Source organism: Cebus imitator, unplaced genomic scaffold (assembly GCF_001604975.1).
Source record: "Cebus imitator isolate Cc_AM_T3 unplaced genomic scaffold, Cebus_imitator-1.0 Scaffold389, whole genome shotgun sequence".
Taxonomy (NCBI): Eukaryota; Metazoa; Chordata; class Mammalia; order Primates; family Cebidae; genus Cebus; species Cebus imitator.
Genome location: NW_016107704.1, coordinates 20,562 through 35,675, shown reverse-complemented (window position 1 = coordinate 35,675; position 15,114 = coordinate 20,562). Strand labels below are relative to the sequence as shown.

Sequence of the window (15,114 nt, the reverse complement as noted above, 5' to 3'; positions counted from 1 at the left end):
ACTCTGGGGGTTGCCATGCTGTGTGGTGCAGGGGGCACGTGCTGCTTGATGGAGGGACAGAGGAAAGCGTGAAAGAGGCACAAAGCACACGCGGGTGAGAGACGCTGGAGGTGGTGGAAATGGAAATGAAGGGATAAAAGGAACCTTTTTGAAAATCTGCACTGGAGCCAACCCCGAAATCGCTGCCTCTGGGGAACACGAGAGCACAGCACATTCCTGACAGTCAGCCGCGGCTCTCCAGGAAGGCAGAATCACAAGCGGCGCACGTAGCTTAAGGTATTTATTTAAAGACAGTGGTTCCCTAACCTTGAGACAGGCGAGTCTGAGACTCACAGGGCAGGCTGGCAGGCAGAAAACTCAGGAGCAGTTTGTGTGTTACAGAATCGAGGGAAGATTCCTTCTCCAGGAACCCCTGCTTTTTGCTCTTAAAGCCAAGGGATTGGATGAGGTGCATACACATCGTGGAGGGGCATCTGCTCTACTCAGAGCCATCTGAGAACAGGCCCTCATCACAGCCTCGGCGCACCCCTGCAGCCTCGGTGCACCCCCCACAGCAGCATCTAATCTTGTGTCTGACCACCGGGCTCCATGGCCCAGCCAAGTTGACACATGAGATTAAGCATCACACTTCCCAAAGAAGGGACACCAAATTATGTTTGAAACCCAGTGAGGTGTGGTCCACACACATAAATGCCTGCAGAGACCAGGCAGGGACCCCAATGGGAGAAGGGTGAGTACACCCCACCTCTGGGCGCCAGCTCCTCCGCCCAGCCAATGTGCAAGGGAGCGAGGGCCCAGGGCTTGCAAATCTTCTGGTGTTCAAGAGGAGCTGAAAATCTAGCCCTTAAAAAATGCAGGGCTTCATTTGAAAGCAAAAACAACTCAACTAAATAGACTGTGAACATTTTTAAATTAATTGTGAGTCAATCGAAATCTGCTGGTCAGGTGCAAAAGGAAACCCTCTGGGACTGATCTCCATCCCATACTGTCTCCAGAAACTGCTAGAGCTGTAAAGTGAAAACGGTGGCAGAAATGTCACAGAAGGAAGACTCATTTCCCCTCTTGACTCTAAGTGGTGCATTGAGCAAACTGTCCCTTTTGAATGGAGATGTGGGGGCCATTTTGTTCTCCTTTCTACGGGCTGAGCTGGGCTGACAAGAGAAGATTCCTTCATGTGTTCAAGTGGCCACAGCCTGGGCTGGCAGCCACACCCAGGGGAGGAGGTTGACACACACAAAGTTGGTGGTCTTGGCCCAGCTCAATTCCTTGGTAAACTCTGCCTTTTTGTCCTTGCATGACTTTTGGAAGCAGGTGGCTGCTGGGAAATGCTGTCCCTAGGTTTCACCGCCGGACAGGAGGGAGGCCAGAGCAGTGTCCCAGAGCCTGCATCTAGCATTTGAGTCCTCGTGTTGTCCCTTCCTGGTTGTGTGAGTTATTCCAACCCTCACATTCCCAGTTTTCTTATCTGTAAAATGTGCATTAGTGATAGTACTTATCCCATGTGTGTTTAAGATGGATAAATGTCTGTCTTAGAGTCAGTATGTCATAAACATTGCCACAATTCAGACAAGAGCATCCTGGGGCTCTAGTCTGCATGGGAAGATGAGGTGCAGGCAAGAAAGCCAGGGTGAGCAGGGTGGTAACCAGTTACCCTCTCCAAATGAGCCACGGAGGAGACCCAGCCTCTTCCCAATTCCTGCAATTCCTGCCAGGCGGACTCAGCTGGCTTACCTAGGAAACATGAAGTAGTCTGGGCCCAATATTCATGCTGTTATCCTTTACTGGGATGTTAAATGTGAGAAAGCAACTCTTACATGCTACTGTATACTTCTGGAATAAAATCTATAAAAGAGAAATCCCGTAGCACCTTTCGGTTGCTAACTCTTACATGCGTTGTTTTCTTTTCATTTAAAATATTCTCCAAAAACAATTTTTATTTTCCATATCTGTAGATGTATTGCTGTTTTATTCACTCATTACAAAAAGGCAGAGAGTCTGATACACTGAGGGTGCAGAATTCAGTGTTTCCCAAACATACTTCATCATGGAACCTTCCTGTGGAGCATCTGCAAGGACCAGCATGGGCAAAAACTCACATTGAAGAAGGCTGCTTTAGCAATTCAACATTTCCAAGAACCTTACTGGGTACAGATTAGTATCACCTCCCTTTTACAGACATGGAAACAAGGTGGTTATGTGACGTGCTAGAGGGTGTAAGTTACAAGTGACACATGGAGAACCTGCAATTTTAGCCCAAGGATGTCTGGCTTCATGCACCATCTGCCTCAGCCTCTTGCCTTGTTTTAGTTCTTTGGAAATCAAAGGCCTTGCCTTTGATCATCCCCCAGCGACTAAATGATCACGCTGTGAAGCATTTCCCTGAGTTTCTTCTGGGCGCCTGGATTTGGCGACCGTGTGGTGGCCTTTAGCAAGACCTTTCGTGGCAGGATGCTTCTGAAAGTTCCTACCAGGTGCAGGTGATGCATTGGAGTTGACGGCAAGCAAACGTGATGCCAGGGTCAAACGCTGGCCAGGACCACAGGCTCCGGGCACCGTCCCGAGCCCAGCCTCAGCATCTGTTCTCCTTGACAACGCCTGTAGACGTTTTTCTCTTGGGGTCTGCAGGAAATTTTCCTTTGGATGGCTTTAATGTATTTCCATTCTGTCCTAGTCTTCCCTCCTGCATGGGTGACAGCAGGTCAAGAGCGGCAGACACACAGCCCTTGGAGACTGATGGCCCAGCAGAGAAGGGGGCGTAGGCAGCGACGTTCTGGAGAGTCAACCATGAAATGTTCAGGAATTTGGACAGCCATTTGCTGTCAGTAGCTTAAAACCAGCCATGCCAGCAGTATACATACACCGGAAATCGGAAATGCCACAAGTCAGAACTGCTGCTGCTTCTTTTCTTTTTCCACAGAGGGTCAGTTTGCCAGTACACCCCTGGATATAAAGAAAATCAAAATATAAGCGAGCAAAAATAAGCCCGAAGACAAAGGTGACAAGGGGGCTGTAGTCTGAGGATAGTGTTCCCCACAAAATTCATGTTAAAACCTGTGGTGGTAGGGTTGGGCATGAGGGCGCACACCTCTAATCCCAGCACTTTGGGAGGCTGAGGTGGGTGGATCACTTGAGGCCAGGAGTTTGAGACTGGCCCGGGCAACATAGGGAAACTCCATCTCTACTAAAAACAGAAAAATTAGCCAGGCATGATGGTGCACACCTGTGGCTCCCAAGCTACTTGGGAGGCTGAGGTATGAGAATCCTTGAGATAGAGGTTCAGTGAGCCAAGATCGCCCCACTGTATTCCAGCCTGGGCAATAGAACAAGACTCTGTCTCAACAAAATTAAAAAAATAACAACCTGCAGCGGTATTAAGAGGTAGGGCTTTGGGGAGGTGATTAGGTCCTGAGGATGGAGCCCTCCTGAATGGGGCTAATACTCTTAGAAGAGGCTCCAGGGAGTTCCCTGGCTTTTCCACCGTGTGAGGGCACATCAACATGGTGCCATCTTTGAAGCCCAGAGCAGCCCTCACCAGACACTGGATTTGCTGGCACCTTATCTTGGACTTCTGGGTTCCAGAGCTGCAATCAGTGCATTTCTGTTGTTTATAAATTACTTGGTCTGAGCCAGGCACAGTGGCTCACGCCTATAATCCTAGCACTTTGAGAGGCAGAGGCGGGCGGATTGCCTGAAGTCAGGAGTTCAAGACCAGCTTGGCCAACATGGTGAAACCCCATCTCTACTAAAAATATAAAAATTAGCCGGCCATGGTGGCAGGCACCTGTAGTCCCAGCTACTCAGGAGGCTGAGGCAGGAGAATCACTTGAACCCAGGAGGTAGAGATTGTGGTGAGCCGAGATTGAGCCATCACACTTCAGCCAGGGTGACAAGAGCCAGACTTCATCTCGAAAAAGAAAGATAAATAAATAAATAAATGAACAACCCAGTCTGCAGTATTGTGTTAGAGCAGCCCAAAGGCATTAAGACAAGAGGAGACCAGAACATACGAGCACCGGAGCGGTTCCAGGAGACTAGGATTGCATCTGTTTTGCCATTTAGTGGCCAGGTCGGCATGGCCAGGCTCCCGAGCCTCTTTGGGTATCAGTTTTCTGATCTATAAATGAGGATATTCATGCCTTCTTTGCTTACCTCACAGGTTTTATCAACAAGAACTACTTGTTATACAACTACATGGTGCCTTTTGATTTTGGCTGTGCTGGCTCATGGAAGCAGGCGTACGCTGGGTGTGTGAGTGCAGACTGTGTACACTCTCAAGCCACGTGTCTGATTTATGGAAAGCATGTCAGTGTATGAGTCAGTTTTTTTCTTTCTGTAACTGAATACCACAGACGGGGTGGTTCATAAAGAATAGCGGTTGATTTAGCTCATGGTTCTGAAGGCTGGGAAGTCCAAGGTCAGCAGCTGTATCTGATGAAGGCCTTCTTCCTATACTATCCCAGGTCGGAAGAGCAGAAGGGCGAGCAATTGTGTGTGAAAGAGAAAGCACAAGGGGCCAGGCTCGGTTTACAAGAACCCACTCTTGCTATAACTAACCCATTCATTCATGTGAGTGGGCCCCATGACCTAAACACTTATTAAAGGCTTCACCTCCTGCACTGTTAGATTGACAATTAAATTTCACCTTGAGTTTAGAAGGGGCCATTTGAACCATAGCAGGCTGATTATGAGGAAGCGGAGATAAAACAGCCGGGACCATGAAGGAGGACCTGCCACATTCCGGTAAAGGAAGGGCATTAACTGAACTGGGCTTTGAAATGTTGGAGAGAGAAGGAGCAAGGGAGCATTAACTGCAGAGAAAGAAGAAAACAAGGGGGCTGGGCTCTGTGTAAGGGCAGCACTGCTGTGACGCTGGGGGGAAGGGAGGAGGTAGGACCCCACCCAAGGAAGACAAAAGAGAAGATGGTTTGCTCTTCTGTCCTCACTGTCCTTTTGTTTTCACAACCCACAATACCTTTTAAGGGTCTTGCGCCATTTGTGGAGAGGAGAATGTGGGCTTCTAAGTTACACTGAGGGAAACATCCATCCCTCCTCTGCATGTGGGGCAGAGCCTGGGCTGCAGGCTGCTGAACCCCCGGCTGGTTTTGAGTGGTACTTCCGTGTGCTCATCCAGCCACCTCCACAGTCCCTTGAAGAAGGTGTCACTATCCTCATTTTTTCTGATAAAAACGTAGACACCATGTGGTGACGTGCCCAAGGCCATGCAGCTAAAGAGCAGCAGCGATGAGACTCAAACTGACAGCCTACCAGCTTTCAGTGCAGGGGACCGCAAACCAACACGTGGAGTATGAGACGAGGGGCAGCTGCGTTCCCCAGCCTCGAAGCCTGTAGGCCCCTAGTGTGAGTCTCATCTCTGCTGCACTTTAGCTGTGTGATAGAACCGGAGATCCAGGCCGCCGTTCTAATTGCAGAGCTCAGGGGCATGAGAGGAGGTGATACAGTGGGACACGGAGTTGTCACGAGGACTGTGCCGCAGGTCATGGTCGTGCGGACAGAATTCCTGACACACTTGTCCTCTAACCTGCGATTTCAGTGACAAAGAAGACTTAGAAATGCAAATGGAATGCGATCTCCTGGACTGGAGTGTGCTGTGACCACATCATACACTGATTGTTGTGTGTAAATGGCCTGTGATCTCCTGGACTGGAGTGTGCTGTGACCACATCATACACTGACTGTTGTGTGTAAATGGCCTGTGATCTCCTGGACTGGAGTGTGCTGTGACCACATCATACACTGACTGTTGTGTGTAAATGGCCTGTGATCCCCTGGACTGGAGTGTGCTGTGACCACATCATACACTGATTGTTGTGTGTAAATGGCCTGTGATCTCCTGGGCTGGAGTGTGCTGTGACCACATCATACACTTATTGTCGGCTGGTCGTAGTGTCCAGGGTCCAGCTACAGAGATTCCTTCTTAGTTTCTGAAGATTCTAAGCACTCCCTGATTTCCAAAGAAGCATTTCTCTACCTCACATCCGTTAGGATGGCTGTTATAAAAGCAAACAGCCAACTGGGAAAGAACAAGTGTTGGTGAGGGTGTAAAGACACTGGAGCTCTTGTGCGCCATTGGTGGGAATGCAAGATGGGGCAGCTGCTGTGGAAAACACCATGGCTGTTCCTCAAAACATCAGACATTGGGTTGTCATATGATTCTGAAATTTCACTTCTGGATATACATACAACAGAACCAAAGTGGGTCTCCAAGAGATGTTTGTACACCTGTGTTCACAACAGCACTGTTTACAACAGTCAAAAGGTGAATGCAACCCTCGGATGAGTGGATCAGCAATATGTGGTGTATGCAAACAATGGTATATTGTTCATCCTTCAACAAAAAGGAAATTCAACGCATGCTGTCACATGGGCGAGCCTTGAGGATATTATGCTAAGCAGAATAATCTAGCCATGAAAGGACAAATTCTACAGGTTTCCAATCATATGAGGTACATAGAGTGGTCCAATCCACAGCGAGATAGCGTAGAGTGGTCGCTGACAGAGGCCGGGGAAAGGGAAGTGGGGGTTCCTGTCTAAAGGGGCAGGGCTTCTGTTTTGCCAGCGAGGAGGGTTCTGGAGGTGGCTAGTGGTGGTGGCTCACAGCAGCTCGAAGGTACTTAATGCCACTTAAACATGATCAGAATGATAAACTCTATGTGTCTTTTACCACACAGGAGAGAGACATTGTGAGGATGACTCTTATTTGAGGATTTCATAAGCACTTAGTGGAATGTTCTGGAAGCCCCTGAGAGTCACAAAACGCATTTCACACTCCCCAGCCATGCCCACAGGCACATGCAAAGTCCATTTATGGTCCTGACCTTTAAATAAACCAAAAGTGTTGATTTTACTACTGGCAGAAATGATTATGAGAAGACAGAGGACAAGCTTTCTCTAGCTGTAGCCCAGTAGATTTTAGAAAGAGAAACAAATAACAGAGTTTTACAGCTGAGAGCATTGTCTCCGTGTGGAGAAGAATTCATCACCCCAGTGGAAAATGAAGCTCCTGGGTGTCCTCCCTGGATCGGCCAGAATTCTAACGGTGCTGGTTCTCACGACTGTCAGACTTGATGCCGCCCCGACTCATCACAAGTGAGTCACACGAGAAAAGAAACTGGAACTTGCTAGTGGCAGCAAAGCAGTTGTGGTTCTGAGGCTTGCCATTCACTGTCTGTTCACAGTTTCCTTCTGAGTCATTCTTTATTCAGAGACAATAACCTGGGGAAGAACAGACCCTTGTTATCTCATCTCCTCGAAGAAGAACCCCCATCTGTGTGCAGTGCTGTGGATGCTCCTTTGCTCCTTTGATGGGATGGGGCTGACCGCGTGAGAAACATCCCCGGTGGGGCCGGGGCAGCGGGGGGGTGGGGGGGTGGTGCTTGTGTGATGCTCAGCGTCCCGAGGGACAATAGAAGTTCCGCTTCACAGACGTGAGAAGCAAAACGAGGCACACAGAATGGCCATAAATATCCAAAAAGGATCTACTACACAGGAAGAATGATCATCAACCATTGATTTAACAGAACTTTTCAAACTGCAGTTCACGAAACACCCTTCCCACGCCAGGTTCTGTGTTGAGAATACAGAGGGAAAAACTGTGTTCCCACAGGCAGGAAGTGAGCAATGAAAAAAGAATTGTATAATCACTTAAAAACAGCAAATTAGTATTTGCTGAATGCTTATGACATACTAGGCTATGTGCTAAATTCTTGGTGTTATTTTACTTAATCCCCGCCATAATCCCACGAGGTAGGTTTTACTCTCCCCATTTTACAGAAGGGGCAAGTTGAGCCCAGTGCAGTGATTTATCCCGGGTCACTGAGCTAAGAAGTCATGGGGCAGGATGCTGTTGCCTGGGCCCTGAGCCACTCACCAGGCACGGCTCAGACCTGACTGTGCATTGATGGAATTAACGAGGGGACCTCAGGCCTAGCAGTGCCCAGGCTCCTCCCCAGGCAACTGAGTCAGAACACACAGGGCTGGCAGAGGCATTAGGGCCTCCTAAAAGCTCTGGACCCCCAGGCCTGCAGTGCTGCATCAGGCACGCCTGTGAGCAGAGTGGAGGGCTGCCAGCTCTGACCAGGCGACGTCAGAACTCGAGAGACAGCAGTGTGGAGCTGAGACCACCCAGAGACGGGGATTTTGCCCAGGCTAAAAATGTGCTCAGGGAAGGCAGAGCGTAAAGGAAGCTGTGGCATCCTGGAGAAAAGAGGGCACCCCAGGGAAAAAGCCACAGATCACGGGGTTCGGGAGTGTCAGTAGCCCCGTGACTGCCCCGTGCACAGTGCTGGCCTGCGGGGCCTTCCTTGTGAGTGGAAGGGCTGGCTGGGGAGTCTATTGCTACAGGTGATCTTCAGGTGAGCATGCCACTTCAGTGCGTGGATTCCACCTGCGCAGAGAGTTACGGATCTCAACATCCAACAGCAGAAAAACAGTTCAGAAATATCCATGGTGAGGACTATTGTGTAATCGTGCAAAGAATGCTTATTGGGAATTTATTATGATATGAAAATGATTCTGTTAAATGTTAGGTTTTTCAAAGCAGCATTTAAAATTAAATATGCATTAAGATCAGGGGAAGAAAAATGAAGGCATTTCTATTTCAAGGGAAGAAAACAGTGTCTGCATTGGAGAACTTTATTCAGACACCTCATGGCTGTCTGGCGACTGTTCCCTTCTTAGCCCTTTGAAATTTAATTCACTTTGGAGGAAATAAAACCTGAGACAGTAGCGAAGTAATGCTAGTAGAATTCCAAATTACACTCCTTCTGTTAGGCAGATTTTTACGTCCTTCCTTAGCAGAACAGGCGGAACCCACTCCCACATTTCAAATTTGCATCTGATTAGGAACCCCGCTGGCAGGTCAGCAGCTCTGAAGATGGGAGATTTGCCTTTTTCTATTGCCTAGAGCAGTCGGTTTTGACCTGGAATATGACAGAAAGCCTGGGACTACCCCCGTGGGAAAAGCAGTAGTGTCTGCACAGGAATAACATGTGTGCAGCTCCAGGGAGGCTCAAGGGTGACTGCGTGAGGCCCAGGTCACGGCAAGGCAGGCCTTCCACCTCCTCTGGGCACGGTGGTGACTGCTTTTTGGCCCTAAGCAAACTTCTAGGTTCGAGCAGAGAGAGATAAGGCGACAAGGAAAGTGACTTTGGAAATCTTTTATCATCATCACGAGACTCGGTTTTGGAATACAGTTTACGAGGAATGAGATGAAAAGATGCAGCCATTGCAACAGCATCCAGGGGCTGGGACTGGACGCCTGCCCGCCTTCAGTGGTGGCCTTGGACACCTGTGCGCCCTGTTCACCAGTTTTGCCAGGGCCATGTGACAGCTTACATTGTGCATTTCTCCCAGGAGGTATAAGGTTCTGTGAACTTTTTCTCACATCCGGGGAAGCAATGTAAATTTCAAAAGCCTTTTAGACATTCAAACTTAAAAAACTGTTCTAGAAGCAAATTTCAGAAATGCAGCAGGAAAGCATTTCTTACAGCAAACTAGGGAACTCTGGATTTTCCTTAACATACTGTATAATCTAGAAAAAATGAAGCAAAATTTTATGAAAACAAAAATGTTATGTTCCAAATAAAACCCAGCATATATGACAGTACCTTATATAACAGCAGAGCCTCTGTTTAGAACCAGGGCACTTTCTGATGTCAACCATCCCCTGTCTGCACAGCAGGTGCAGTTTTCTTGCATTTAAAACTGAAGCATAGTAAATGAAAACGACTTGCTGAGATTGAGTGGAACTGGAAAGATGCCAGCACCCGGACTTCTTCTCTTCCTTCACTGATTTAGCAAATTACATTTCTTCAAGTGTGGAGATGCAGCAGCTGCCGACTTTTCAGTTCAGCAACTGAGTCTGCGTCATGGCCGGTTCATTTTGATTCACCGCTCTGCAAGGTAACATCACAGACCACCAAGACCACACCTGCAGCACCTGTGCCCAAGTTGAAGCTCTGATCCTTGCATTACAGTCTCAAGATTTCCTCTTCTTCCAGGATCCCAAAATAGCAGTAATTATTATTCAGGTCGCAGGTAGTTTTTACAAAGACGGTGGTTGAGGGCGCCTGCTATTGTCAGGAATAGGAGTCCCTGAGGTTGAAGCCCGGAGGCTCTGTGGCCTTTCCTCGGCCTCGGAGGGTGTGGAAGACCCTCCGATAGGAACGCCTGAAGGTGGGGCTGGAGAAGCAGTAGACCACGGGGTTAAGCGCGCTCTGCAGGTAGGTGAGGTTGCCCATGACATCCCAGGTGTGCGCCACCGCGCACAGGGCCTGGAAGCTCCCCAGGTTCTGGAAGGTGTGCATCAGGACTCTGGCCAGGAAGCAGGGCAGAAAGCACAGAGCAAACAGCACCACCACCACGGTGACCAGTGCCTCGGTCCGCTGAAGCTTGGGCTGTTTCTCCGGCTCCCGGAGTCTTTTCTGGAGAGCCCTGATGATACCTGCATTGCAGAAAGAGATGAGGCCAAAGGGGAGGACAAATTGAAGGAAGAAGAGCACTTCCTGCCAGATTTCGCTGAAGGAGCTGTCTGCCCAGTTTGCCCTGGGATAGAAACTGAGGCACCGGGTGGAATTCTGGGCAGCCTTGGAGAGGAGCAAGCCTGGGTAGGTGAGGGAGACCATCAGGAGCCAGATGAGGCCGGAGACTCCCAGGGCCGCCCGAGGAGACAGCAGGTTGACTTTGAGCCGAGGATGGACCACACGGAGGTATCGGTCCACGGCTACGGCGGCCAGGAAGGCCACCCCGACACCACGGCTAAGGTCCAGCAGGAAGCGCAGGACCTGGCAGCCCTGGTCACCCAGATGCCAAGCCTGGAGGCTCAGGTAGAAGGCAGCCAGGAACGGGAGGGCCCCGGCCAGCAGCAGGTCGGCCAGGGCCAGGTTGAGCAGGTAGACAGCGTAGGGCTTCCACACCTTGATCCGGAACAGGAAGGTCCACAGTGCCACTGCGTTGCCCAGCAGGCCCAGCCCACACTCCAGTGCCAGCAGGACACCCACAGCCGTGGCCACCACAGCGCTGGGGGCTGAGCAGTTTGGGAGTAGCATTGCCCGGCCGTGCTGGGCTGCAGGCACAGCTGCAGCAGATGCAGGAGAAACTGTGTGCCTTCTTACGAAATGAAAAAGGCCTTTTCCTGCCACGAGGAGATAAGGTCTGTATTTCCCCAACGAGAAGAGTTCCTCAGCCAGCAGCCGAATAGAATTCATAGCAAATCAAAATTTGTCTGGGGAAAGAGGATGAGCAGAGGAGGGAAAAGCCCCTTGCAGTTGTGTTCTGTTTTCTTCTGCCATGAAAAAGGGAAATGGTGTTTCGCTTCACATCACCGGGCTGCAAAGCTGAGGGATGGTGCCCTACAACATCTGGGGACCAGGGCTTTGCATCCACAGTCACGGAAGAAGGAACGTGAAACATTCAGTTATGCAAGGACTCCTATGTTTGCATACAGTTAAGATATGATGATTGTTCTCTGAATATGTTTCATGGGGAAGTTTTCTTCTTCCTTTTCATACATAAAGGACACTTGCTGGGATCCATCTGCATGGGATTTGATTCTACAAACTGGTCAGATGTGGTCCCCACATTTACTTGAAAGGAGATTTGAGGCAACTGCTCATTCCATAGCCGACAGTTTCACTTGTACTTGCATTTTGTTAAATACACATTTATTTTGTTTTCTCAGAGGGAGTCTTTCCTATCTCGCACACCGCCTATGTTGGGATCTGGACCAGCAGGGCCTGGGGTGAGCCCTGGAAGCATGGGATCAATGGCTTGTCAAGATGCACGGACTCTACTAGACAGTTTAGTTCATGAGCCAGGGATATACTCCACATATCCATGTGTTGCTATTGACAGACAATGCCTGACACACAGCATTATCAACCAGCATTTGTGGGATGAATAAATGTATGCAGACATCGTTACCCTCTGTCGATCCTAATACATCTCAATCCTTACCCACCGATGACCCTATTATATTTGGTTCTCACCCACTATTGACCTAATTCACCTTGGTCCTTACCCCATGTTGACCTTACTTCATCTTGATCTTCACCCACTTTTGACCTTAATACATCTGGGTTCTCACCCACTGAAAATCCTAATTGATCTCGGTCCTAACCACTCTTGACCCTACTTCCTCTTGATCCTTACCAGCTGGTGACCCTGCTTCATCCTGAGCCTTACCCACATTGACCCTAATTTATGTTGGTCCCCTCCCACTGTTGACTGTAATTTATCTTGGTTCCATTCAGCCTGGTTTGAATTTTGGAGACAAGTAGACTTTAGTTATCATTTTTATTTCTCCATTTATTAGCAGTGTGGTTTTGGAAAAACAAACTAACTTCTCTGTACTCCAGGCTGTTCACCTGAGAGGTGAAGACGGTAACACTGTTTTGTGCAGTTCTCGTGAGTAGTCAAGGTGCTATGATGGGCAAAGCACTCAGCACCATGTCTGGACATTGTGAGAGTTTATGCACTTACTAGGGTATTTATTAATGCCTCTCTGATGCCTAGGCTTAGAAAAATTATTCTTCATCTTCTAATACAATAGAACACTTTTGTAGTAAATATGAATTCTATGGTGTTTTGATGCCTTCAATTATAAAATCCAAGTTTAAGGCTTTAAGATTGTAATCATTGTTATTAGTAAAGTATACTGCTTTATATAATGTCATTGTTAGTGCTGGCCTAAGTTATTCCGGTGAACTGCACAATAGTGAGATGAAGTAGGTACAATGTTAAGCTCTCTTTTATGAATAAATAAATGGAGGCATGGTAAGGCTAGATAATTTGCTCAAGGTCACAGGCACGCAAGTGGTGGGACCAGAATTCTCTCAGCCCAGATTTCAACCAGAACTGGGTCCACAGCTTCCCTGTAGTCCTGTGCCTAATGGGTCAGGCTCTGCTCCTTTTCAGGGCCCACAGGGCTGTGAATTTGCATGATATCAAGGTAATTTGACTTGCATTCTTCTTGCTTTCATTATTCCGGTATTTTTAAAGACCGGGCTACCAGCTCACAGATCACCCAGTTCTGTCACACAAGTTCGCATGCCTTTTTGCTTCCTAAGGAGGCGAATTTGGAGAGACCTCCGAGCATCTGGAATTGTGGAAATGTCCCAGCTAATCTCTGCACAATGACACCTCCTATGAAGGAGGGTCTCCAGTTGCATGCTCCTTACGACATGATTCCCTGGGGACAAGAGGAGTGGGCACAACACTCACCTGTGAGCAGTGTAGTTCGTCTCATTTGGATGAATGTTGTCAGGCACACAATGACCCTCAGAAAATCTGGCAGCAAATTCAACTCGTTAGAGATTAAAGTTTCATAAATGCAGGAAAGAAATGGGTTGAACTGTCTTCCTTGCAATGCACTAAAAACTGTAAAAACGACCTCTTAATATCAGATTTTAGTTTATACCAATAACTTCCTAAATCATAAATATTTTAGCTCAACTTGTGTTTAAACATTAATAATTACATAATTTCCCTTAAAAAAACTTCTGCCCACTTTTAAAGTCTTTAATTTATCTTCTTTTCTTCTGAAAGACACTGAATTGATTTTCAGTCCATCTATTTTAAAGTTACAGTATTTGAGCTACTCCCTAAGGAATCTTGATTTATTAAATCGTATCACCCCTAGAGACTCTATTTTCAGTCATCACTACTATTTCTTCAATACTCTACTTGTATAGGAAATTGCTCTGTTCATTTCCATTTTTATGGTGTATATTTTATTTACACATGTGTACCTAACTTTAAATGAAAACTGAATTATTAAACCCACATATACATTTAAGGTTTTTTTTTTGAGACAGGGTCTTGTTCTATTGCCCAGGCTGGAGTGCAGTGACATGATTGCACTTCACTCCCGGACTCAAGGGAGCCTCCTGCCTCAGCCTCCTGAGTAGTTTAGACTATAGGCATGTGCCACCAGGCTCAGCTACATAAATTTCATTCTCTGCATTTTTCCTTTCCAATTTATCTGTTATATCTTACAATAGTCAGAAAGATGGTTATTTCTAAAGACTGAATGAATATTCAGACTTAGATTCTCCTGCTACTTACTGGGAGGTTAGCCCACTCTGAAGTCTAGGGAGCCAGCACAGTTTGCACACCACCACCTTCTGTCGGACACCAACTTAAAGTTTGGGAGTCCCCAAGACCACTTTCAGATTTGAGAATTCTCTAGAAGGACTCACAGAACTCACAGAAAACGGTTACTTTCATAGCTATATTTTTTTACACTGAAAAGATACAGGTTAAAATCAGCCAAGGGGAGAGGTGCATGGAACAGAGCCCAGGAAAATTGTAAGCGTGGGGCTCCTATTGCCCTTTGCTGTGAGTCAGGACAGTGTTACTTTTTCAGTATGATGGATGGTGGTGCCTAGACCACTGCCACCCCAGGCAGGTCACCTGGGTCTCCCTGTCCAGAGTCTTTATTGGGGTTCCTCACTCAGGCATGACTGGCCACTTGTGAGGCTGTCCTTAGTCTCCAGCTGCTCTGGAGGCTGAGCCAAAGCTGCAGGACCAAAGCCCCCACCCTAAACCACATTATTACTGTCTGTCTGGCTGAGGGTCCCCAGGCAAACAAAGACCTCTCCCAAGCCTGGGAGATGACCTCCTGCCTACTGAGGGCCAAGATCAGAGCTCTTTAGCTTTGCCTTTTGGACAAAGTTAAGTTCTTTTCTTATTTATTCAACAAATTTAGAACACATGCGTGACTCATTTTATACTGAGACTACAAATTCTTATAATGCTTGTAGTGTTACCAGACAGGGTCCTGATCCAGACCCCAAGAAAGGGCTCTTGGACCTCATGCAGAAAAGAATTCGGGATGAATTCACAGAGTAAAGTGAAAGCCAGTTTATTAAGAAAGTGAAGGGGTAAAGAATGGCTATTCCATAGGCATAGCATCTCCAGGGGCTGCTAGGTGGCTAGTTTTATGGTTATTTCTTGATTATATGCTAAACAAAGGGTGGATTGTTCATTATTTTTCGGAAAAAGGGGAGGGCAATTCCTGGAACTAAGGGTTCCTCCGCTTTTTAGATCATATGGGGTAACTTTCTGATGTTTCCGTGGCATTTGTAAACTGTCATG

General features: G+C 47.7%; 1 protein-coding gene across 1 annotated transcript; it reads right to left on the bottom strand.

Annotated features, from left to right (window-relative positions):
- Positions 1-10,097: 10,097 nt before the first annotated feature.
- GPR31 (G protein-coupled receptor 31) lies at positions 10,098-11,066 on the bottom strand. Its single transcript, XM_017508286.1, has one exon. It carries the CDS (start codon positions 11,064-11,066, stop codon positions 10,098-10,100), a length of 969 nt encoding a protein of 322 aa, XP_017363775.1.
- Between the last annotated feature and the right edge of the window lie 4,048 nt (positions 11,067-15,114).

Bases quoted from the DNA above. Each gene is read 5' to 3' on its own strand.
- GPR31 (XM_017508286.1), bottom strand. From the start codon at position 11,066: ATGCTACTCCCAAACTGCTCAGCCCCCAGCGCTGTGGTGGCCACGGCT.